The sequence below is a fragment of the Muscardinus avellanarius genome (assembly GCF_963383645.1).
Source record: "Muscardinus avellanarius genome assembly, chromosome: 1".
Taxonomy (NCBI): domain Eukaryota; kingdom Metazoa; phylum Chordata; class Mammalia; order Rodentia; family Gliridae; genus Muscardinus; species Muscardinus avellanarius.
Window position 1 is genome coordinate 66955758 of NC_137786.1, and position 26573 is coordinate 66982330.

The window sequence follows — 26573 nt, forward strand, 5'->3', positions numbered from 1 at the left end:
CATACTCCCCCTCCCTTGGTTGATAAACACATTTACATGCCAGTGAAGAAAATAAGTGAGTGAGAAATCATGAAATTTAGCCTACGTTGCTACCATTTCCCCCCAAACTCAGCAACAACAGACTCAGGAAGGAAAAGCTCACAAGTAGGGAGTGGCGAAGAATCAGGATTTTCACTGACTTGGGCCTAAATCCCACTCACTCATCGCAGACAACAGGTACTCAGTAAACAATTCATGGAATTAATAAGAATGCAAGGACAGAAAGTGCCACCATGGTCTCTGCTGAAACCAAAGAACTCTGTCCCTATATTGCAGACAGACCAAGGATCAATGCCGGTCAGTGTTGACAACCAGCAGTCTAACCACCTCTGCAGGGCAAGCTTTTCCTACCTGGGTACATAACCATGCTCAATGTCCCTGTGGGCCCCTTTCTAACAGTGGGAATTGTAAGAGAAAGTGCCAGCATACTTGGAGAAACATTTTGTTTACACAGTCCATCACCATCATGATTGTTTAGTTTCAGCAAAGGGAAGATTATAATGTACCTATGGTAAGTTGAATTTCTTACATACTGAAATATAACAAACAACACGCAAAATGCCCAGGAATAAAACCTGTGAAAGGTTACTATCAAAAGGGAGCTTAATTATCAGTGAAAGGCATCCCCTAAATACGTGACTAGCAATGGCCAGTTCTATCCTAAACTCTCCTCTCTCGGCCTTCTCTGGAACTTTGTACTCGTGAAGAGCTGCCTAAGCATCCTCACACAGCCTGCTCGGTCCTCTGGGAGGGGCTGCCTCGCCTACTTAGCAACATTGTGGGTTTGAGCATAAAAGGGACATTTCCTATCTTTCCTGGACCATACACAGAATGACCATGGATGCAGAGCCCTATACTCTTTCCATCAAAAACATAACAAATGCTATTTTCCTTGGATTAGAAACTTGCAAGAACATTCTGGTACATACTATTTCTTCCGCACTTTCCGTTCCCTTGCTTTTCAAAAATGCTATAGCAAGTAATATTCCACTGTCTTCAAAAGGGCATTAGGCAGCCGGGCGTGGTGGCGCACGCTTGTAATCACCACACTTGGGAGGCTGAGACAGGAGGATCGCACGGGTTCAAAGCCAGCCTCAGCTACTTAGTGAGGCTCTCAGCAACTTGATGAGACCCTGTTTCCAAGTAAAATATAAAATAGGTCTGGGAGTACAGCCCAGAGGTAGAAGGCCTCTGGGTTCTACCGCCAGTACCACCAAAAAAAAAAAAAAAAAAAGGCATTAGGCAATGGTGTTGCAACATAACATGTATTTATTTTATTTACCCCATACAAATACAAGTAAGGTAAATAGAGCTTACACATGAAGTGTTCGTGCTGTAATCCCACCTCATTCCTCCTGGCTATTTCCCCCCTTCCTCAGTATTTGTTTATTGCTTCATAGCAGCTGAAACTTATTTAAATCCTTTCCCTATAATTTTAAAGTCTGCAAACTGGCCTCAAGTAACTCCTAAGACTTACCACGAATACAAGATGCAGGCAATCAGGAGAGCGGTACCCAGCCCAGTCACCATGTTCTCATCCCTGTACAGGTCCTGACCAAAGTCGGGTGCACAGATGGTAACATTCTTCCCACGTTCATCTAGAACTTGGAATGAAAACAAAGTAAACACTGTCAAATTTGAAAAGCCTATTGTAATTCACAGATGCATTCCTTTTGGGGAAAGCCCTGATGTGACTCCTCAGAACAGTGAACACTATTGCTGGAAACATCCACCGTACAGTCCAATTCTACTCAGGCTAGAGTTTATTTCAAAGACCACTCTCCCACATTGACACACGCTTGGAATGACACCCTCACATTCCAGGTAAGTGCCAAAGAGGATGACAGTCCTGGGACTGGAGTCTTGCTCTTTTCTAGTATTATTCAAACAATAGTAAAAAGGAAAGTTAGATCCATTTTGCACATGAAGGCCAGTCACTAGCCAACATGTAGGAGCAGAATAATGTCCACCTAACCCCAAGGAGTCAGTTTACTATAGATCACAATGGTCATGACCACTTTCAGTCTGTAACTTGGGAACCTCTTGAAGTGATCTAGACTTTGAAAAAATTTGAGAGACTACATATAAAGATTTACTTTCTGTCTAATATGGTATCTCCAATTTTGAGCACTCAAGTTAGGTCTACTTGCTAATTTGGCCCAAAAATTAAAAAAAAAACATTAAATAACAGTCTAGAAACCATTTAACAAACACACATACTCTGTTTGAAGTTACACTAAATTATTATAAGTATTAATACTTGAAACAGTAAGTATAATATTTATGCTGTACTTTAAAAATCCTTATTCTTAGATCACTGGGAAAAAATCTATAAAAATTAACAAAATAAAACTTTCTATTTAATAAGTACCATCTGAAGAAATAAAAATGTTTTCCTGTTCTTAAGTGATACTGTTTTTAAAATATTATAAACAAAAAACCCCATTAGTTTAAAAACAAAGATTAACATATAACCAGTCATAAAAGAAAGTCTTAAAGAGATTGGGTTCAAATAAACTTACAGAGTCAAGATAGAGCTTTCTTTTTTAAATTAAATCCAGGATAGGCTATAAGTAGTATATGACTTCCAACTATATCACTTTCTACTATATATAAATAAATAGTGGTGAAGATGAGACCCATAAATAGTATGTGTGCATGCTTAAACCTTCAAAATTATCAAAGCATTTGCTTTCTAAATGTAAACAACTCATCTTCTACTCTAAATTAAAGACAACATTTACTTGATTTATACAAGATCAAGTATACCCAAACATATACACTCATATATTCTTACACACATGCAGGTATATGTGCACATACATATGTATATATAGATTTACATATCACAATATTGATAAAAATAAAATGAAATATAATGAGCTTGGAAATCAAAAGGAAAATTTGGTCTTTTACTACAAAGCTTAGGGGCTCATATTAACATGTTGGAAAATAATAATATGTTTTGTTTTGTTTTGGTGGTGCTGTTGATTGAACCCAGTGGCATTCTACCTCTGAGCTACACCCTCAGCCCTATTTTATTATTTTGAAACGGGGTCTCACTAGGTTGTTGAGGCTGGCTTGGAACTTGAGATCTTCCTGACTCAGCCTTCCAAGTACTAGAATTACAGGCATGAGCCATCATACTCAGCTACAATAGTGTTTTTATGGCTTAAAAACCCTTTTCAAATAATCATCACAACAACTTTACAATAATAAGCACTAACCCTTACATATGACCTACTGTTTACCTAAACAGTTCTCAGTGATTAATATACATATCTAGACAGACATTCTCACTAAACTCTTGAAACTACTCTATAGATCCAGACTACAACTCTAGGTGTCAGGCTCCTAAGGTCCACTAAGCCCTATGTTCTGTTGTCTCCGTAAATAAGCCATTAAGATAAGCAATCTGAAGCCTAGGGCAGTGGTGCACACCTATAATCATAGCTGCTCAGGAGGTAAGGCAGGATCATCAAATTCTATACCTTGGCAACTTATCAAGACCCTATCTCAAAAACAAAACAAAACAAAACAAAAAAAAAAACAAAAACCAGAGGTGTAGCTCACTGGTAGAGCCCCCTGGGTTCAATCCCCATCCCAGTACCCCCCCACACACAATCAATTTGAGGTCACTCCTCCAGCAAATGGTGGATCTGGATTCAAATCCATTGTCTCTTCTGTACCCAACATGTTTACTCTCTGTTACAGAGAAATAATCTCCTGAAGAAAAAAAAAAAAATGAACAACCAACTTAAAAAAAAAGTTCCTTCATAACACGGAGCAGAAAAATGCAGATTATGTGTAAAAACAAACTCAAAACTGGATACTTGTTCATTTTTTCTGCCTAGCAGAAAGACCCAAAAGAAGGAATTTTCACTGACAGAGCCCAAGCTCATGACTTTATTCCATGAAAAAGTCTAAATCCTTTTCTACTTTGATTTACTGAATCCTTGATATTTCAAAAACAGTGCATTCCTCCATGAATGAAAATATTCATACTACATGCACATGCTCCCTAGCGAGGCTGGCTTACCTACTTCTGCAGGCTTGCTGGACAGTGCTGAGAAGGTGAGGTAGGTGACGTAGCAGCTTATGAGCCCTGACTGCAGCAGCCCGGAGTGTGGCTGTCCTGGAAAATGGCAAGAGACAGGGTGAAGACAAGTTTTACATTTCAGCAGTAAGAAAGAGCATGCCTCAAAAACAGACACCCTTACCCTGCCAAAATTACAAACCTTAAACCTGAGGGGTCATCTTTAGGAGAGAAAAGAGACATATAATGTATTACTCAGAATTAAAACTTACAGGGAGGGATTTTTTTTTTTATGGTACTGGGGATGAAACCCAGGAGCATTCTACCTCCAAGCTACACCCCCAGCCCTATTTTTTATTCTTTAATTTGAAACAGGGTCTCACTTAGTTGCTGAAGCTGCTGCGAACCTGCAATCCTCTTGTCTCAGTTTCCCAAGTACTGGGATTACAAGAATGCACCACCACGCCTGGCTTAGAGGGCAGTATTTATTATACACCTGGCCTAATAATGTTACTTGAGATGCTGAATTCTGCCAAGTTCTCCACCAACACCTTATCAAACCTGTAGCCATATTTAAACATATTTAAGCACCAAGAACCCCTACGGTTTCTAACACTAGTTCTTAAACCATAAGATTAGGGGGGGAAAAAGGCACTGTCACTATTTGTGAGATCACACAGCCTGGTGGAGTAAATGATAGGACAGATTTCACAGGGCATGTATTCTGGATTCTACAAGGCCACCAGACACTTACAGGTCATGACAACACAAAAAAACACCCATCTGCCAATTGATTCTCATCAACTGTGCCCTTTGGGCACACTAAGTACAAGAGCTGGTCCAAATGAAGGAGAAAAGGTATGGGGCTCAGTATTCACTGGGAGAAGGGTTTTAAAGCTACAATGCTTAATTTTAACTTAGTATTTGGATCAATCAGAGTAAGTTGGATATAATGGGAGAGTTCTCTGTTTGGTGGACATTTATTTTTCTCCTTTCCTTCCTTCCTCTTTTCTTTTTTCCTAGTTCTAGGGATTGAACTTCAGGGAGCTCTATCAAAGAGCTACACTCAACCCTTTTTTTTTAAAATCAATTTTTATTTCGAGACATGTTCTCACTGAGTTATCTCAGCCTTCAGAGTCCCTAGGATTACAGGTGTGTGCCACTGTGCTTGTCTCTTTTTGGTGAAATTTTCAACCACCTACTGACATGAAAGGATTCAATCTACCCTCTGGTTACATTTGTTTCCAAAATTATTATTTTAAAATTATAATTGCCAATAAGAGTATAGGGATAGACTTGTAATGGCATTAAACCAAACATTTCAGAACATTATACCTATTTCAAAAAGTTTAATTTAATGCTAATCAAATTCTTTTAGGAAATTCTTAGCTGATCAATTAAAGGAGTTGGGGGAATAATCATCTCAATTTCAGTAATGGGCTTGAAATTTTTAGTACTGGAAAATTATTCACTACTAGTTGTCTTTTTGTTGTTACTGTTGTTTGTTTGTTTTTGGCACTAGGGATTGAACCCTGGAGCATTCTATATTCAAGCTACACCCCCAGCCCGATTTTTCATTCTTTATTTTGAAACAGGGTCTCACTAAGTTGCAGAGTGCCTCACTAAGTAGCTGAGGCAGGCCATGAACCTGGGATCCTCCTGTTTCCACCTCCCCCATACTGGGATTACAAGCATGGGCCACCATACCCAGCACTCATTGCCTTTCTGGACCACTATTTTAGAAAGAATTCAAGGGAGATAAAAATCTGTTGCCCATATTTTCCTTTTCCTACCTAGAAATCTGAATGTTATGTGCATATTAATCATCTACAGAATAAGATCTGTACAAGGAACATCAGACCGGGGCCATTTCTCTATAACCCAAGGATAGCACACGGGTAAAGACATGAGAAGTACTTTATAAGCGACAACACACATCTCTACTTTCTGAAGCACTTGCAAATTGCAATGTCTCTTCCCTTCTGGCTTTGAAACACATAGTGAGGAAGGTCGGGCTTCTATGCTTCTGCTGACTTCACTGAGGAAGAACCTGGGCCTGAGGAAGGTTAGCTCCCAGGGCCAGCTGCTGCAGGGATAGAATTTTCTGCTTCCTGACTCCTAGACAGACCATTCTGTGCTTACTTTCTGGTCCACTGTCTTAGATGAAAGATGACTCCAGATACAGCTCCTTCCCGAGCCTGTCATTCAAGTTTTCCCTGGAGATTATAGGCAAAACTCATAAACACCTCACTTAATGTACACTTTATTTCCCAAGTAAAAGCTCTGGTTGCACATTATCTACCTCTCTACTTATTGGTCCCATTAAGCCAGGTCCTCTGGCCATGAGGCAGGCATGACTATCACATCCCTCTGGGCATGGAAGCCCACCCTTCTCACTGTGCCCCACCCACACGAAGTGAAAGAATGACTATACTTTCAAAAACCACTAGGTTTGCTCAAAGACACTTAGAAAAAAAAAATTAAGTATAAAAAACAAAACATGCTTACGCTTTTGGACACAAGGTGAGATGGCTACCATTGAAATAAGCAGGCACAGGCCTCCGTTTAATCCCAGGAGAATTTTGTTCTCCATGCAGCCGACTTTCTGCGTGTAAAATACCGCCATCAAAATCAGACCTCCAGTGGCAACGGAGTACATGATGAGCGTCACCAGGGACAGTGAGGCGTACCACAGCTTGTTAGTGGCCGTGCCTGCACTCCTGTTTCTCCATGAAGCGGGTGATTGGAAAGAGAGAAGACAAGTCAAGGAAAGGCCTCCGCTCTCCCACATCTCCCATCCCGCGGGAACTGGCTAAGGCCATGAGGCTGCCAGTTCACCATCACCCGCTGTGCAGAAGACACCTCTAAACAATGATCCCGCTCCTTCTCAGCCAGAAAGGTCTCATAAACATGCGGACTTCTCAGTTCAGGCTCAGAATTATCTTTAAACACAGAGAAGTTCATTTTCTTTTGTATGTGTATATGGGGGCAGGGGTTATACTGGGGATTGAACCCAGGGACATTCTACTCAGAGCCACACCCCTAGTCCTTCTCATTTATTTATTTATTTATTTATTTATTTATTTATTTATTTATTTTTGAAATAGGGTCTCATTAAATTGCTGAGGCTGCTGGGCATGGTGGTACACCCATGTAATCCCAGCATTCGGGAGGCTAAGACAGGAGGATCGCAGTTCACAGACGGCCTCAGCTACTTAGTGAGGCCCTTTGCAACTTAGTGAGACCCTGTTTCAAAATAAAGAATAAAAAATAGGGTGTATATGTATGTCCACACAAGTTTTTTACCCCATTATGATGTATGAATACAATGCACCAATAAAAAAAAATTTTTTTTAATTTGTTATTTAGACTGGTGAAAAAAAAATAGGTTAAGGGGTGTAGCTCAGTTCAGAGGTTGAATGCCCTTGGGTTCCACCCCCAGACCCACAAAAAAAATAGATAAATAAATAAAATAAATTGCTGAGGTTGGCCTGGAACCTGTGATCCTCCTATGTCAGCCTCCTAAGTACTGGAATTACAGACATGTGCCACCAAGCCCAGCCCTGTTTTATTTTTTATTTTGAAGCAGGGTCTAAGTTACAGAGGATCTCACTAAGTTATTGAGGCTGGCTTTGAACCTACAATCTTCCTGTGTTAGCCTCCCAAGTACCAGAATTATAGACGTCCACCACCACGTCTGGCCAAGAATTTCATTTTCTGATTCAAGTGCGTTCGTCCACTGATATAAATACCTGTGCCTTTTACTCTAGCTTCTTCACTGAATGCAAACTGCCCCAGGGCAGGTGCTGGCCATGTTAACGAATGAGGTAAAGGTGATGTTTCTCTGGGCTTCTCTTCACGTTTCTCTACAGATACAGAGCCCAGCGCTGCCACAGTTGCTTGCTCTGTGCACTGCCAGCTGCTCCCTGAGCAGAGCACACCTCATCTTTACAGAGAAGCAATTAACTTCACTCAGAGGGAACCTGGCCAACCTCAGCTCCTTGCTCCTGTACAGAAAGGAGGGGCTACAAGAGTATCACTGCTCCAGGAAATATTAAGCAAGAATTAGACTTTTTAAAAAAAGTGAATAAAATCAGGCAAAGAAAAATTTTATTCAGATGTACCATAAACTAAGAGATTAATGTGCTTTCTAATTTATATAAATAGGAATAAAGGGATAGAAGAAATAAGTAGTGCTTTGAATCTATAGAAGTTGTTAAGAACAAAGAAAGAAGTGTTTATAAATGCTAAATGAAAGGAGAGATGAACAGCTTATCAGTCCCCTTATTTATTTAGCTGTGACTGTATTGAATCACTGTCATCTGCCTTATGAATCAGTTGCTCTCTGTGACCACATTCTCCCAACCCTTCACAGAGAAAGCAACTTGCTTAATGTTTTCACAAAACTGGAAAGTGTTCAAACAACCCAGCTAAAATGTTTTAATGATGGAAAAGTTACTGCTGCCAGAGACAAAGAAAATAGGGAGGAAAGGCCAAAATGACAATGACCATCTTATTCCTGAAACCCTGCCAGAGACTTCAATGACCACAGAATTATTGTAATACAAAAGGCACAAAGAAAATGAGAGAAAATGAGACTCAAAAAAGTGTGGGAAATCTAACAGCCAGATAATAATCAATGACAAGGGAACAGAACAGATTATACACAAGAGGTGAACACTGCAAACTGGTGTGTGGGTGGGGAGGCCCCAACTTTTTCTCCATAATGTTTTTGGGTTAGGTTATTATGTGAAGGATTTCTTTTAATTTTTTTTTGTGTATGTATGTGTATGCACCCAAGTGTGTGTGTGTGTGTGTGTGTGTGTGTGTGTGTGTGTGTGTGGTGTTCTACCATTTAGCTATATACTTCTAGCCCTATTTTATTTTGAAACAGGTCTTGCTAAATTGTCCAGGCTGGTCTTGAACCTCAATCCTCCTGTCTTCAACCTCCCAAGTACTGGGATTATAGGCCTGTGCCACTGCGTTCTGCATAAGAAAGATTTTCTTATGGTTTTATGTTTATATTCCCAAAGTTAAATCTTCACCCCTGGCATCTCCCCCCGAACGCCAGGCTCACGTTATTCAGTATCTCCACTTGGAGGTCTAAGCCACTAGCCTGCTCAGGCCAACATTCCTATATTCCTACCTCCAACCCACACACCTGCACCAGCATAATCTTCCCAGGCTCGAGGACAGCAGTTCCACTCTTGCCAGCTTGGGAGGAAGGCAGGGAGAGCAAAGGATGGACAAGCACTGCAGTCACTCTGGACCCTCCTGCCCACCCATGTCCGCTCCAGAGCTCTCCCTACCAGTTCTTCAGAACCCACCACTGCTGCCACCTAGTTCCAAGCTTCGCAGGCCTCCTTAGCCCACCTAATCTTTGTTCAATTTAAAAATAGATTAGATTAGATTCTTCTCTTTCAAACTCCTCCAGCCCAAGGCTGGCCCAAGGCCATGTCTGACTTCATCTCCTCTCCTCTTTCTGCACCACTGGGCTCCAGCCACTGTGGATGCCCCATTAACAGAAACCAACACTGTCTCTCAAACTCTCCTGGGCTGATTTTTTTTTTTTTTTTTTTTTTTTTTTTTTTTTTTTTTTTTGCGGTACTGGGGATGGAACCCAGGGGCACTGTACCTTCGAGCTACACCGCTGGTCCTATTTTTAGTCGTTTTATTTTTTGAAACAGGGTCTCACTGAGTTTCAAAAAGCCTTGCTAAGTCCGGCCTCAGCCTCCTGAATGCTGCGATTACAAGTGTGCGCCACCGCACTGGCCTCTCCTGGGCCGATCTTCACTGCTGCTTCTATTGCATAATTGCTTGGTTCCCTGTTGATTATCTATTGTACCCCCACCCCCAGGAAGATGTAAGCTCCACAGTCACAGTTGTGCAGAAGGGTGCCTAGAAAATGACAGGCGCCCACTGGGTATGACTGCTTAAGACTTCACCTGTTTTTAAAAAATATCACTTTAGGCAGCACTGCTTGGCAGACGCTCTGGTCCTTGCTCCTCCCGGTATCTCCCTGTTTTTAGAGCCAGCCCAAGTAACTGCTGTGATTTGTTTATCTTTATGCTCCCCATGACAACCGCAGAGTGGGCTGGCACACAGTCGATACTCCAGAAGGTTTGCTGACTAAAGACTGAATGAGTAGCACCGGGACGGAGAGCAAAGAGGCCCAGGCAACCCGCGCGGCCCACCACGCGCGGCAAGCTGGCTGGCCCCGGCTCTGGGGGAGGCTGAGCAACAAGCTAAGGCTGGCAGAGCGAGTCGAAGCCTAGTGCCTTTGGAAAATGGGGCTTCCTTAGAAACATCTGAGTATGTTATCTACTTTCTCATATTTCAACCTTGAGGCAGAATTGCTACTTCGAATCACAAAATTTAAGCTAGAAAACAAAAATTTATTAAAAACACCTAGGCAGACCAACCACATAATTTTGCAGTATGTAAACTGGGGTCAGAGAGGCCAAGATATTGCCCTGGAATAAAAGGGGAAATGGGGGAGGGGACAGGAATGTCCCTCCTCCTGGATTTCCAGTCCATGGCTTTGGGGACAGTTTCCTTCTCAACACAATTACAATGAGAAAAAGGAAGGAAAAGAACCCTGGTTGTTCCATCAGGGGCATGTTTCTTAGATTAAGCCTGTAAGCAAAGTATTTCTTTTAAAAAGATAGCAAGGAGGTTACCAAATTAGATAAATATAAAAAAGAAAAGCAATAGTGAGCTTATTCCTAATTTTAGGCAGACAGAGCAACAATAAATTCACTGACAAAGAAAGGGGCTTTTGTTGGAATTTTGGGTTCAAAGCCTGGAAAACAGCAACATTATTTGTTGCAAAGCTCTTAAGTCATTCTTACGGAGGAGTTTCTAGAAAGGTTTGAGAACAACCAAACTCCTCCAAAGTGACTACTAAAACTTGGCATTAATAATTAGTCCCGGAAAATGGCTTTCAGACTCAATCAAAACATTAAAGTCACCGGGTGTGGTGGTACACACTTGTAATCCCATTATTTGGGAGGCTGAGACAGGAGGACTGCACAGCTTCAAAGCCAGCCTCAGCTACTTAGTGAGGGAGGCTCTTAGCAACTTAATGAGATCCTGCTTCAAAGTAAAATATAAAATAGATCTGGGAGTATAGCCCGGAGGTAGAAATCCCCTGGGTTCCATCCCTAGTACGACAAGAAAGAAAGGAAGAAGAAAGAAAGAAAGAAAGAAAGAAAGAAAGAAAGAAAGAAAGAAAGAAAGAAAGAAAGAAAGAAAGAAAGAAAGAGAAAGAAAGAGAGAAAGGAGGGAGGGAGGGAGGGAGGGAAGGAAGTAAGGAAGGAAGGAAGGAAAGAAGAAAGTTGGAGTGAAAAAGCATAAGGATTCTAAAGGGAACATTCTGTTTAATGGTACTCAGTGTTCAATATGTTAATATTTTACCATTAAATGTCCTGCAATAAATATATTTGTGAAAATATTGGGATGACATATTTATTTTGTCTAATACAAAAGTCACAGTGAAAGTACATGTATTAAGAATCACAGTCCGGTATGATGGTGCACACCTGTAATTCCGGTACACGGGAGGTTCAGGGCCAGTCTCAGTAACTTAGTGAGATCCTCAACAACTTGGCAAGACCCTGTTTCAAAATTAAAAATTAAAAAATAGGGCTGGGAGTGTGGCTCAGAAAGAGAATGCCCCTGGGTCCAATCCCCAGTACCACTTCACCTAAAAAAGAAAAAATCATGGGAGAGTGGTATTAATTAACTAAAATGCACTTCAAACTTAGTATGGGTATTTCTTCTGCACAATGAGAAACCAGGGTCACACAAAATATTGTCACCCTTCTGTTTATCTTTAAGAAAATTCTGTTGCCTCAGAACAAGTTCTAGGCTAGAATACAACATAAATTACTAGGTTTCAAGGATGACTCAAAAAGTAGACAGTGTGTAATAACTCAATCCTGAAAACCCATATAACTACAGAGATTAGACCTAAAAAATACCAAAAAACATCAGTGGTGGTGTTTGTGTGGCTACTCAGTGTTCTGTAAACGGCTAAAAAATTGGTCTTATGTGGCTTTGTTTAATTCAGTATTTGACAATAAAATGATGACTAACACTATCTTTTTACTGACATATCCCTGCAACTTTTTTTCCTTTACTTGATCTTTAAAAAACAAAGATCAAAGAAAGGAACAATTGCCAAGCTGAAGAATATATTAAAGAGCCGGGCATGGTGGCACACACTTGTAATTCCAGCATTTAGGAGGCTGAGACCAGAGGATCGCAGTTCACAGACAGCCTCAGCTGTCTGAGGCCCTTTGCAACTCAGTGAGACTCTCTTTCAAAATAAAGAATAAAGCCGGGTGTGGTGGCGCACGCTTGTAATCCCCGCGCTTGGGAGGCTGAGACAGGAGGATCGCACAGGTTCGAAGCCAGCCTCAGCTACGAAGTGAGGCTCTCAGCAACTTAGTGAGACCCTGTTTCCAAACAAGATATAAAATAGGCCTGGGAGTATAGCCCAGAGGTAGAAAGCCTCTGGGTTCCACCTCCAGTACCACAAAAAAATAAATAAATAAATTTAAAAAATAAAAATAAAAATAAAGAATAAAAAATTGGGCAGGGGGTGTAGCTCAGAGGTCAAATGCCTCTGGGTTTCATCCTCAAACCCGCAAAAAAAAAAGAATATATTCAAGATGAAAATGATTGATGATATTTGGACAGTATGTTTTCTCTTATCCCAGATTTTAAAAAAATTCATAATTATATGACACTTTATTGCTTTTTCCCCCAAAATTAAGTATAAAATAAAACGATGCCTATAAAATCTACAAAAATAACAAAAGCCTTATTGGGTTATTTTTTGGAGGCTGAGGCAGGAGAATTCCAAGTTTAAGGCCTGCCTGGGCAACTTAGAGAGAGACCCTGTCTTACAATAAAATAAAAAGGGTTAGGGATGTAACTAAGTGGTAGATCCCCTCTGGGTTCAATATCCAGTACTGAAAAAGAGAAAAGAAGAGAAAAGAAAAGAAAAGAAAAGAAAAGAAGAGAAAAGAAAAGAACGGTAAAGAAAACAAGAAAGCAGGTAAGTGCTTCATCTAGACTCACAGTGTGTAGCTGGCCTTGGAGCTCAAGGGTTGCCTGGTTGTCATTTCCTTGGGGTAGCTCAGCAAGAAAAAACTAGCTTTTAATAGTTGGGCAGTCAGCCCGGAATGTGAGTTCTATTTTCAAAGCATTTAAAAAGAGTCTATCAGCTGGGCATGTTGGTACATACTTGTGATACTAGTACTTGGGAAGGTGAGAAAGGAGGATTGCAGGTTCAAGGCCAGCCTCAGCAAGTTAGTGAGGCCTTTGGCAACTAAGTGAGACCCATTTCAACTCATTTCAAAGTAAATAAAATAAGACTGGTGATGTAAGCTTGGGGGTAGAATGCCCCTGGGTTCAACCCCCAGCATGCACATACATACATACATACATACATACATACATACATAGTCTATCTTTTTAAAAGGCACAATGGATTTTGAAGCTAGGACAGTGAATCTAAAAAAGGGGTCCTTCTTTTCTTGGGAAACTGAGATGAGATAATTTTGTTTTAAAGGAGAGAACTAGTCTACCTCATACTCTGCAGAAGATGAAGTGTCAGCTCCAAAGATTTTTGTTTGATTTATTTTTAATCGTCTGAGGATGGGAGCCTAAAATGAAGTCTTTCCAAGTGTACAGGCAGCACAAAAATCAGTCATTCAGGACTAGCAGGTACCAGCAATGGGTTCAGTGTGGCGAACTCATGCCATTGGTTGATTTCAAGCCCAAAGGAGAGAGCTCAGTGAACAAGAACAAATATCATAAAATGGGAAGAAAATAAGTGCAGAAAGGAAGGGTAGAGAGGATAGAAAAACTGTACTGGAAAAGAGTAAATGGAGAGGTCCAAAAACAGGTGTGAAGGCGAAGGGCTAGCACAAGCAGTTTTTGGTGTGAGGAGGCTGCCAATCTCTGGTCACAGAGCTCAGAGTAGAGGCTTCCGACACGGAGGCAGTTGCTCTGAGTCAAGGAGTGAGTTTGCTTGGAAGCGATCCATAAAAGCACATACCAGTTCTTGTTCCATTTATGTGCAAACTCCACGATCAGCAGGAGCTGAATGACTATAAAGATGCAGCCTCCTACGGCTCCCACGTAGCGCCAGGCTGCAAAAGAAGACAGTCCAAATAGTGATGAGGCCCATGTGCTTAGCCCAAAAGAAAAATACTCACTTTTCCTGGATGCTCATTGTATCTGTAACACATTTAACCCAGGCAGTCTGGTTCCAGAGCATCCAAGTTTAACCTCCATGCTAAACAGCAGGGTATCTTAACAGAGGTCATAAAATCCATAATGGCCCACAATTTAAAAGCAAACACACACATAGCCAGAAACATCAAGGGTTTAAATTTTATTGGCTAAGGAGTCACCAATGTACAGGGAGAAAATGAGGTTCCGATTGGGAGGGAGAAGCAGGGTTGTAGGTCTACTATTGGCTCTGCCACCAAGATCCTATAACTTTGGTTGAACCATTTCACACGGACTGCAGCCTGTCTATAAAAGTGACGGCTGATCTAAGGGCTTCTACGTCTCTTCCCATTTGAAATAGGCTGTCCTAAATATGTTAAATATACATAAACTATCTTTGTAAAAAACAGAAAAACCAATTAAAACCGTCTTAGAGGTAAAAGCAAGACTTGGATACTAACATTCTTAAGAAACATATAAAAAACTAGGATGAAGCCAGGCGTGGTGGAGCACACTTGTAATCCCAGCATTTGGGAGACTGAGACCAGAGGATCTGGGTTCGCAGCCAGCCTCAGCTACTTAGTGAGGCCCTTTGCAACTCAGTGAAACTGTGTTCTTAAATAAATAATAAAAAATAAGGCTGGGGGTGCAGCTTGGAGGTAAAATGCCCTGGCTTCTACCCCCAGTACTGGAAAAAAGAAAAAAAGAAAAAAACTAGTATGAGCCTGAAAGCTTAGCTGGACCCTAATAGGTACCTATGTGAGGGACTAAGGCTATTCCTTCCGAACAGATGCAATATGAAAGCTATTAATATCTTAATTAAGAAAGGGAATCCATTTGAGTTGAACAGAGTGTTTTGGACCACTGAAGTTCAAGCCTGCCCTCTCCCTAGCTCATATGAAAACCAGGGTCCTGTTTCAGCTATGACTAAAGGTCTCATGTAAAATGAAATGTGGTGGGTTCTATCAGTAACAAACATTAACTCAGTGTTACATCACTTTGCAGAGAGAGGAAATTTAGCAATAGACTGCAGGGTGCCTCCCTCCCTCCCTCATCCATTCTCACTGCTTAAAGGCTCTGTGTTTCCCGCGGCTGAGCTTCCAGTGCCAGCTCAGACTGAGGTCTCTCTGGTGGGGTCATGCTGACATGACAAACTGGTTTTCAAACAAATTTGAAGTGCCTTATTTTCCTTTCAGGCTAATAACCTTAAAATTATCATTTCAATTCCCAGGCCGGCAAATTAACAAAAGGTCCTCTCAGCTGCCTGAGAGGAGGGAAGGAGAGAGGGAGAGAGGATGAAGTGTGGGTAGGTAATGCAGGAGGGTTTTTTTCTTCTGTTTTTGCCACAAGAAAATCAGTAATTCAAAATATCAAAGGTACCCTGGACTATGCCTTTGAACAATTTTACAAATTGGATAAAACAAAATAAATGGGAAGTCCAAACACCCCATTGGTACCGTTCAGAAAGGTCTCCTGATCTGGAATGAAGAAAGCTCCTGAGCACATGGCCCCCAACAGCAGAAGTTTAAAGAACCAAAAGCTGGAAAGAAAAAAAAAAGGAAATGTATTTAAATGATATTCAAAGAAGGACAAAAGACCACTTGAAGATGGCGTGTCAATCAGTAACTCTGCCATTGGTAATGTTCTCTCCAAATCGAGGGGAAGTAATTAAGTGACTGAAGAATGCCTTTCCCCACAATTAGACACACTTGGCATGGCCTCCAAGTGTGCCAAACCCCACTTCATTGCAGGGGCGGACGTGACCTAGGGGAAGGTGTTAGTATAAGAAATAAACCCATGGTTTCCACTGAATTTCCCACTATGGCACCAGGTATTACAAGCAGCCTTCCACCACCTCTAAGGCCACTGGATGGGAACAAGAAGCTCCACCATCCCGAAATCACACAACAATCATAACTAAAGGAAGAAGAGTAACAGCCTTGTGTATAAGAAGGAATCCTGGAACCCTGGCCAGAACAGAAGGAAGGAGAAACTACCCCAGGGGAGACGGAAGACTTACCCATTGTGGATGTGGGCTCTGCATCCTTTGCTGTTGTTGATTTTCAAGGTCAGCAGGCAGAAGAGAAAGAAGAAGCATGCCATTCCAAAACAGACTCTGTACACCGCAGAGTACCCCATCAGCTTCTCACAGGTGTCCCCAGCTTTGATGCCTTTACAGATATCTTCGAAGAAAGGGATCTGGAGAAGAGGAGTGTAGAACAGTTGTCTGTTATATTGGTGAGGGGCTGTCATGAGGGTGCATTCAGCCTGGACTCAGATTCCACTGTGGAAAGGGATCCTGTGCACAATTAAACAAAGACTGAGGACAAAAGGCGGCTGAAGGCTCTGCCTTAATTTTCTCTGAATCTTTTTTAAGCATATAGTTCTCATAAAGCATGACTGAGCCTCAGAGTTGTTACTACATTTCTAATACATGGGTGTATTTTTCTTGAAATAGGTAAGAGGATAAAAAGTGAGAGACAGCCTTCACTGTCATCCCCAAAGGTCATTCCCCTCCTTCAGGACAGTCAACAATTTTGTGGGTAGAGTATTTTTATTAGTTTGCAGGTATATACATATACATAACATATATGCACATACTCATACAGTATTATACAAATATTAGATATATAGACAGATTTTAAAAATAAAAGATTTGGATTGGAGATATAATTCAGTGGTAGAGGGCTTGCCTAGCATGTGTAAAGCCCTGAGTTGAATCCCTAGTACCACAAAATAATAATGACAATAAGATTAAGAAAAGAATGCCAAAGGATCTTTGAAAAGTCTGTTCTAGAACATTTTTTATATCTTTTACCTTATATCTTTTACAAAAGATTCCCATCTACCTACATTGGTACCTAAGCAGTGGAAGCAAATAGGGGCTTTCTTTCAGAGATTTCCATTTATCCCAAGATAGCTCTTTTCATAGGAAGAAGAGATGGATGGGGGCTCTGAAACCTGGCCCAGAGAGAGGACCACAGCAGGTCTTTCCAGAGCAGCTGCCTGGGAAACTTTGCATAATAAAACAGTCTTTAATCCAACCAGTGCCTTCTTCAATCTCCCCTGGCTTGCACTGCCACACCCTGTCTGGGAGCCCCAAACTCTTGTTCCTCTGTGGAATAGAAAATAAAAAGTAAACTTCAACCATCGGCCTGTTGTATTTTTCTCCTGTTAATCTGTCTATTGCCAGTTCATTTCATAGACTAAGATGATCAAACCCTCAGGGAAAGGTTAAATTCCCCTACAATACCAAACAAACACACATGTAAGGTGTCCAGATTAAATAGAGAATATCTAGTTAAACTGCATATAAACAATGAATAATGCTTGAGTGGTAAGTATGGCTCATACACTATTTGAGAAACACCTAGACCGAATCCTGTATAAAACAAACTTATACTAAGAAATTATTCTTTGGCAAGAAATGAAGCTCAAGAAGACATGGTTGTGATGGGAGAGGCCAAGTGCTGCCCCCACAGCCGCCTGGCCCCACCTGCAGGCTGGCATCCTCCAGCTGCATGGGAGGGCTTACGGGACAAAGGGCAGACCTGAGGCCGGTATGAAGGCCACTGGTAAAGGTAGAGAAGGCAAGCAGAGGCAGCGAGAGGGGAAAGTCTGCAGGCTGAATTCCCAGGTCGCGGGACCACGGGAGAAGCGAAGGGTTGGAGGGCTCGTTTCTCAATGCATTGCTCCTGTGATGGAGGGGTACTGTCAGCAAGGGGCAAAGAACCGGAGGTGGAAGACAAGAACAGGAGACTGCTTAGCACACAGGGTCTAAGGTGCCCTGGGCACTCCAGTGGGAACACTTGGTCTGGATATTGCTTTGGGGTACCAATTAGGACTGGACACAAAGACACAGGAAGCAGAGAAGTCACCTGACTGCTCTCTGAAGGAGGCTGAAGTTTTAGCGGTACTGCCAAGTATCCCACATGGTTAAAATCTTCAGATGCTAAAGCAACAGGAGTCCACACACAAAATGAACGTTCAGCGACTCTAAACCAAAACCAAAGCCACAACAGGAACAGTGCTGGTGACAGGAAAGTGATACTGCTTTCAATCAGCAGGCGTGTGCATGTGTGTGCGCACGTGCGCGTGTTACTAAGAACTGAAGCCAGGGGCATCCTACCTCCATGCTATGCCCCCAGTCCTATTTTAATTTATTCTTTTGTGTGTGTGTGTGTGTGTGTGTGTGTGTGTGTGTGTGTGTGTGGTTTTGGGGATTAAACTCAGAGGTATTCTTCTCTGAGCCTCACACCCAGCCCTATTTCTTCTTTTCTTTTTTTTTTTTAATTTGGAAACAGGTTTTGCTAAGTTCTGAGAGCCTCATTAAGTTGCCAAGGCTGTCCTTGAACCTGTATTTCCTGTTTTGGCCTCCAAGTACTGGCATCACAGGTGGCACACACTATATTCCTACAGGAGAGACATGTAACCTTACTTACCAAGCTGTCTTATTTATATGGGACTGTCTTAAAATATGCATTATTTTCTTCTCTTCCTTCTCTCTTTTTTCTGTTAGCAACACTAATTCTTGACACCCCACACCCCATCTTTCACCTTCACGCTCTTCTCCACCTCCCTGCCCCCAAACCACTGCTCTCCTTTGCTTCTCCTTCCAAACACCAGCAGGCTGAACCTTTCATCCCTCCATTCCCAGCAGAGGCCTCCCTTGTTTATGCTAATGCACCAGACTGTGCCCACACCCCCCTAGGCTCATCAAAGGGCAAGTGTGGCACTGCACATTTCAACCAAAATGAAAGTGGGCAAATAACCCCCTGTTTCAAATGCTATCCAAGCCTCTTTTATGCTCTGTGGGTGACTTAGCACATTTAGCCTTCAATAAATGGTGAGTATTTTTAGGCAAAGAACTGCCAAGTTGAACAAGCAGACAGGATTTCAGTAAGAGGAATTTGATTAAATATTTGCTGTTCCAAAATCCATCCCAATTTTGGAAAAAGAAAACATACATGCATACAGATTCCACGCCGTGAGGGTGTTGCCTCTTAAACGTGGTGTGGGCATCCGAGGACACGGCGGGAGTTGGGCTCACACAATGAGCCTGTGTTGTTTCTGTGCAGACCTCTGAGAGCACAGCTTTCCTCCCCTAACCCTCAAAGCAACCAAACTCAAAGCCACAAACTGTCAAGCTAAGTATAGACAGCTCACGTGCATTTCCAATTCAGACTTTGTTGCTGACTCACAAGTTACACACAGCACCACCACCCCCAGGCTCAATTTCCCCATTTGTAAAATGAAATAATCTCATTTGCCCAGAGAATTATACCAGATAACTCTTGAGAAGTGCTTACCCAGCTCCTAAGTATGGACATCATTAAGTAAAATTCATTAATTTTGAGGTACTATTATATAAAAAATTCATTAATTTTGAGGCACTATTATATAAATTGCATCCACTACTTGTGGATGCATTCTTCTCTAAACATGGGGCAAGCTGGGCATCCCAGAACTCAGGAGATGCTCTATTCACTTTACCAAAGGATCCACTAAAATTAACTTTCAATAAGGTGAATCCTTCCTTGGTACGATCTATAGAAACTGAGTTCCTGAAAAGCAGCACTCATCTACCTGCCTTTCACAGACTCAGTCATCCTCAAAGAAAGGATATCTGAAATCACAAATCAGGGAAAGCAGTTCTAAGACATGAACTCAAGGACAAGGGACCTGGAAGAAGATCCACACAATCCTGCCACAAAGGAGAAATGCTAGCCATGATCCCCAAACAACTTCAATCTCAGGCAATTAAATATCAAGAAATAAGGCAAGCTGGGCATAGTGGCACATGCCTTTGATCCCAGTACTTAGGAGGTAGAGACAGGAAGATCACAGGTTCGAGGCCCATCTCTGCAACTTAGCAAGACCCTGTTTCAAAATAAAAAGGGCTGGAGGTAGAAAAGAGAAGAAAGGAGAAAGAGGAGGAGGAGGAGGAGGAGGAAGAACAACAACAACAACAAAAACCCAGCAGCAGCAACAACAACAACTACTACTACTACTACTACTACCACCAAGAAAAAAGCTACAGAGAGACCTACTGGTCTATGTGGCCAGGGGCCCACATGCTACAAACTTAGAGAAAAAGTATAGACTTTGGGAGTGGTTCTTACAGAAATGGAGAAGAGTCATGGTTCTACACTACAATACTGAGATAGGAAAGGTGGAATGAAAGAAATAGGTAGAAAGAAAACATAAAGAAAGGACAAGGAAAATATAATTTCAGTGGAACCCTATACTAAAATTCCCCAAACCAGGCCTATCAACCCCAGACTTCTGGGGAGCTGGCAAATCTTTACCCACTCACTTAAACGTTAAGTACCCTGAGCACTGATCTGGAAAGATGACAAGACCACCAAAACAGGAAACCCATTCACTTATGATAATTACCTTGGACACAGTTAGCCATCCTACCTGTGAATAGTTTAAGCAAAAGGGACACCTATCAGGATCAGAAAGTTGAACTCAACACCCCAATGGTTTTGTGACTGCAGGACTGATGTCATCCTCACATCCCTCCTCCTATCTATCCCTTGTCAAGTCTCCTATAAAAGATGAGCCACAGACCCCAAACACCTCTCTCACTTTTCAGGCGGCCCACATTCTCCCTTGAATATGTTTTTATTTTTACTGCCCCAAATAAACCCCATCTACATCTATGACTGGCACATGCTAAAACTCTTTTCTTTCTGTAAACCAAAAACCCTGCTGGCTCCAAATCCCCTTGCCCTCTCTCCCCCACTGGGAACGCCTCCAGACTCTATCAAATTGTCTCCTTTCTAGTGTGACAGTATGACCAGTATGATGCGAGAGACAAAAATGTGATATTAGCAAAAGCTAATTATTCAAGCCAGGCGTGGTGGTACACGCTTGTAATCCTAGCATTTGGGAGGCTGAAATAGGAGGATCGCGGTTTGTGGAGAGACTCAGCTACTACTTAGTGAGGCCCTTTGCAACTCAGGGAGATCCTGTTTCAAAATAAAAAATAAAAAATAGGGCTGGGGGTAGAATGGCCCTGGGTTCCATCCCCAGTAACACACACACACACACACACACACACACACACACACACACACACGTTAATTATTCTTCCATTTCATTATATTGAGTTTCAATTGCATAGAATGAAACCAAGTTGAGAGAAAGCTTAGGGCAGAGAAAGCTTAGGGCAGCTCAGGCATGTGCGGTAAGGTAAGTTCACTGGAACTGGAAGAACAAGATCTGCAAGTTCTGTTCAATCATCCCTCACGTGAAAAGAATTTCAGGATGGAGAGCTTCTCTCAGTCAGCCTCACCCCTTTCTGTTACTTTATTTATCTCAAGCTCCCCAGACAGGTGTTCTCCATGAATCAATTCCAGGGACCACAACAGTAGTGTCTGCCTGTGCCCACCAGTGGACAACAGCTGTGGGATGGGACATACAGAACCAGCTCCCATCCTCCCTCAGTGTCTCTCTAGAAAAGCCGGGCTCCTCTCTCAGCAACCAAGCACCCTTGAGGTCCTTTTAGGGATCTGGGGCTATCTAAAATACAGTAATAACATCACTTCTCTTTTGCTTAGGTATCCAAACATCTTTTTTCTTTTCTTTTTTTTTTTTGCAGTTATGCAATTATGCGTAAAGTTGAGACGCAGGGAATGAGACAAGCAGGCCAAGTAAAAAGCAAGAGGCGTGTTTTTCTGCACTCCCGAGCAAGGTTTACCCGTCTAAAGATGGAGCCAGTGAAGCGCACACCTTGGACCCGCACGTTGATACTTTTTATGGGGCTGTTTCTTGAGGGCGGAGAGAGCGCGGAGTTGGGGGCTTTTGGGCAGGTGGGTTGTTGTTTCTTAAGCAGTGGTTCATATCAAAGTTCTTGGAACTAAGCGATACCTGTGTCGGGAATTGGGTGACACATGTGTTTGTGGTTGTCCGCATCAGCCAGGGCAGTTAGGCCATTGATGTTTAACTGCAGTTAGTTACATGCATCAGCCAACTGGAACTTTCAGGGGTGGGGGGCTGCCAAGGTCCCTGCTCCAACCTAACAATGCGTAGCTCTCAGCTCTGCTCCTCTACTTAACATAAAGCTCAGTCAGTACCCATCTCCCTAGACAGGGCTGAGATGCTTAATCTCACTTTCCAATATTGCTGTATTGATTATAGTTCCTTTCTTGCTTTTTACCATTACTTTTTCAGGTTTTTTTTTGGGTGGGGGGAGTAGCAAATGGCCAGAGCTGATTTGTTGAGACCCCCAGAGTCAGGTCTCTGATCTAGGGCTCCAATAATAGCTTAGACCACTAAAGTTTCCCTTAAGAGAGAAGGGAGAATAACTGCATGTGACCCACATGGAGCCACTGAGGGATTAATACAGGAATCAGCACACTACCTCCTTTGGGTCAGGTCCAGCCAGCCTCCTGCTTATGTAAATAAAGTTTTATTGGAACACAGCCACACTCATTTGCTGACATATTGTTTGTGCTGTTTTTGTACCACGAGGACAGCCCACAGCCTGCAATATTTACTAGCAGGCTCTTTACGGGGAACTTGTACTACTAGGAAGAATAGCAGAGATCTGTGCAGAACTGTTAACTGCTGAAGTACAAATTAACATTTCAAAGGCAAGTGACAACTGGTGATAACTTACTCTAAGGATCAGAAGCCAAGAGGAGCCCCAAGAGCTGGAGGAACAGCTTCTGTGGGTCGGCCCAACTCTCCTCCTTCTCCCATTAGACCCTCTCCCTTCCCCAGAGCTGCCCTCAAATGGAACTTGGCTCCAAGTGAACCAACTTATACATCCCTGCATATCCTTTTTAGAGTGGCAAATTAGGCATCTTAATTTTTTTTTTTTTGAGAGGGTGGAGGGAGGGAATGGAGGTTATGTGTCTGTGAGTTTCTATGTTCTTCTCTATGGCTCGAAAGCCTCCAGAGATCTAAAAGAAAAGTCCTCACATCTGTTACACAAACACAGACGGTGAGCCCAAAAATAAAACCCACACTTATGAAAGCCAGCATGTCGAGGATAACTTTAAACTTATATGATGACGCTAGAAACTGTCTCGCTGAAACTGAAATACCATACCGCCCAAAATACCGGGCCCCTTGTGATTATACTCAGCCCAGTTGGAGAGGGCAACACAGGCTCTACTACAAACCTCCTGTTCACCTCAACTCTGTTTCCAGAAAAGGCCAAGGGGAAATCATTCCTGGCTTTTCATGTCAACAGAAATAAGAACTGACTCCACCATCCCCAATATTTGCTAGTGGAGTTCACATAGTTTAGCTTTTAAACACACGCTTGTGAACGCATCAGTCTAAAGTCAGGGGCTCTTTCCAAAAACACATGCCAAAGTGTTTTTCCTCTACCTGAAGTCCAGTGCTGCAAAGACGACGACTGTATGTTATCCCTACTTATATACCCAGCATGCCCCAGAGTGCTTGGCACCTATGCTTAATTGAATGAATGAACCAATGAATTAATGCAGTGGATTTTTATAAAATTTTAAAGAATATGCTCAGATTATAATTTAGCCAAAGTAACAAGTTTCTTCTATTAAACTTTGTGACAAGCTTCAAGGTTAGGCTGCGGTAGTCTCAAGTTATCTGTGGGGAGTGCAGTCCAAGGTCTCCAGGGGATGCCTGAAACCACAGAAAACCCAACCCAATATATACTTACGCTTTTTCCCATATACGCATACCTATAATAAAGTTTAATTTATAAACTAGGCAGAGTAACAGACTAACATAAGTAGTGACAAAATAGAGCAATTATAACAATATAGTGTAATAAAATTGGGTGGGGCCATGTAAAATAAGAGTTACTTGAACATAAGCACTAATAGCCCAGCAGCCAATTTGATAATGGCCACTAAGTGATTGGCAGGCAGGTAGAGTACACGTCCTGGGGGGGAGGGACAGAGGGGGACAGTGCTCAACTTAAACCAGTGAATTGCTTATTTCTGGAATTTTCCATTTATTTATTTATTTATTTATTTATTTATTTATTTATTTAGTGGTACTGGGGCCCCTGGAAACCCTTCTACATCCAGGCTACACTTGCAGACCTATTTTTATATTTTTATTTGGAAACAGGGTCTCTTAAGCCAGTGCGGCTGGCTTTGAACCTGCGCAATCCTCCTGTCTCTGCCTCCCAAGCACAGGGATTACAAGCGTGCACCACCGCCCAGCTATTTATTTATTTTTACTTTTGTTTTTGGAGTGTGGTTGATCCCAGGTAACCAAACCACAGGAAGCAAAGCCTTGGATAAGGGGGCTACTGTATTCATAATATTTATCCATTGCCCTTGTTCCCATCACTGGGACGCTGCTTCATCTTAGCTTATCCTGTTCTGCGTCATTTGTCTGCTCCCTCCAGCCTCATTTTATAACAACTGTAAGATCCTGTCTGTTCCACTCACTTGACAGGTGCTTAAGGTCCATCTACAGACCATTGCTTAAAGGATGCTCTTAGCAGAGGCAGAACAAAGCCTTGGGAAAACTCCCCTTTCAAAGCCCATCGTCCACCTTACAGAAGATCTAGTTAACATCTGGGGCTCACCAGAGGTTCTGGTAAGGAATCTTCACAGAGGAAGGACAGTAAGTATTTTAGTTCCTGGCAGGCCTCTTTATTACTGGACAAAGATCAAACCTCTTTGTCCTTGGTTCAGACAAAAAGAAAAGAAAAAAAGCCTCTCAGCAGGATATTCACTAGTTCAGATGCTGCCTCTATAGTTCCCCCACCCCACCCCACCCCCACATTTACTTGTGTGGGAGAGATAAGGCCCTGGCAGCGCAGGGACTCTTGCTTTCTCACGTGGTGTTAGGTCTGCATGGAATTTACAACAAAGATAAAACTGTTTGGAAACATATTAAGGAGGTAGAAAGAAATAGGCAGATAGAGCTGGAAGACCAAGGTAGAAAGATTTAATTTCCTGAGAGGCAACAGATGCAGATGCTACTAACTTCCAAACCTCCTGAAAGGATCAGGCCTCCTGAATGTTCTAATGAGATCAAACGCCTCCTGAGAGTGGCCAGAGGTTCACAAAAGTCCAGCTGTTCCTGCTGATAAGCAATCCAGGAGATTCTAGGAAGCAGTGTCTGGGACCCCAACCAAAAAAAAAGAGGCACAAAAAGAACACTATCTAAACCCCAGGAAACTGCCTCTGGAAATCCAAACCAGAAAGAAAACCCTTAGAAGCTTATAAACCCCTAGACAGGCCACACTAAATGGTCATCTTTTGGAAGCTTCTCCCTCTCCCTCTCCCTCTCCCTCTCCCTCTCCCTCTCCCTCTCCCTCTCTCTCTCTCTCTCTCTCTCTCTCTCTCTCTCTCTCTCTCTCTCACACACACACACACACACACACACACACACGTCCTCTTGACTTTTTTTTTTTGCGGGTCTGGGGATGGAACCCAGGGGCATTTGACCTCCGAGCTACACCCCCTTGGCCTATTTTTTATTCTTTATTTTGAAACAGGGTTGCAGAGGGCCTCACTAAGTAGCTGAGCCTGTCCACGAACTGCGATTCTCCAGTCTCAGCCTCCCAAATGCTGGGATTACAAGCGTGCGCCACCACGCCTATCTTCCTCTTGGCTTTGAGGGAAAGCAGTGCATAATTTATGACTGAGGTCCCTCGGGGTAGCCTGCAAACTCTCTTGAGTAGATCATGTAGACTTTGAGAGAAAGCAGTTTGCAACTGACGGTCCACGGCTTCGGCTACTCCCAGGTGGTGTCAGGGGCAGCTGCTGGACCCCATGAGTCCCCATTGCCCAGACACCAGGAAGGATGCCATTGTCCCAAGAGAGCCATCTACATCTTTTCCCCTTCTCTATTATCTTTAAAATAAGCTCCCTGCTCGCCTTTCTGTTGTCTGCGAGTGTCACCTACTTCATAGACAAGAACCCCAGTAAAAAAAAAAAAAAAAAAAATGCCCATTTCAATATGCCCCTCGAGTCACTTCTCCTGGGAGGGGAGGCAGCCCAGAGACTTTAAGAGGTAGAGCCTCACTGCCAGCTCCCCACAGGTAAACTCTAACAGGCCCTCAGCGTTCTGCAAAGGCCTTGAGATTCAACAACCCCATCTACTTGTATCCTCAAAAATTTACTCCCTGATACACTTGACACATAATGTGCCCACAACAGTACAATGAACTTAGCTATAGTTCAGGAAGAGGACCTTTGAAAAGTGTTTCATCTCAGCTGGGTTGGGGGTGGGGTCCTCCAAAATCAAAGAATGGGGTCAGCAATTTTTTTTAAATTTGGCTTTGTGTATA

The 26573-nt window shown here is 42.4% G+C and overlaps 1 protein-coding gene across 1 annotated transcript in view; it reads right to left on the bottom strand.

Moving 5' to 3' along the window:
* Positions 1–26573, bottom strand: part of SERINC5 (serine incorporator 5) — a gene marked incomplete at both ends in the record, with an annotated part of 61698 nt that overhangs the window by 16418 nt on the left and 18707 nt on the right. Inside the window, 6 exon segments of the mRNA XM_080706078.1 lie at positions 1517–1643; positions 4079–4174; positions 6584–6795; positions 14145–14238; positions 15778–15860; positions 16341–16519. Coding sequence (XP_080562204.1) covers positions 1517–1643; positions 4079–4174; positions 6584–6795; positions 14145–14238; positions 15778–15860; positions 16341–16519 — 791 coding nt within the window.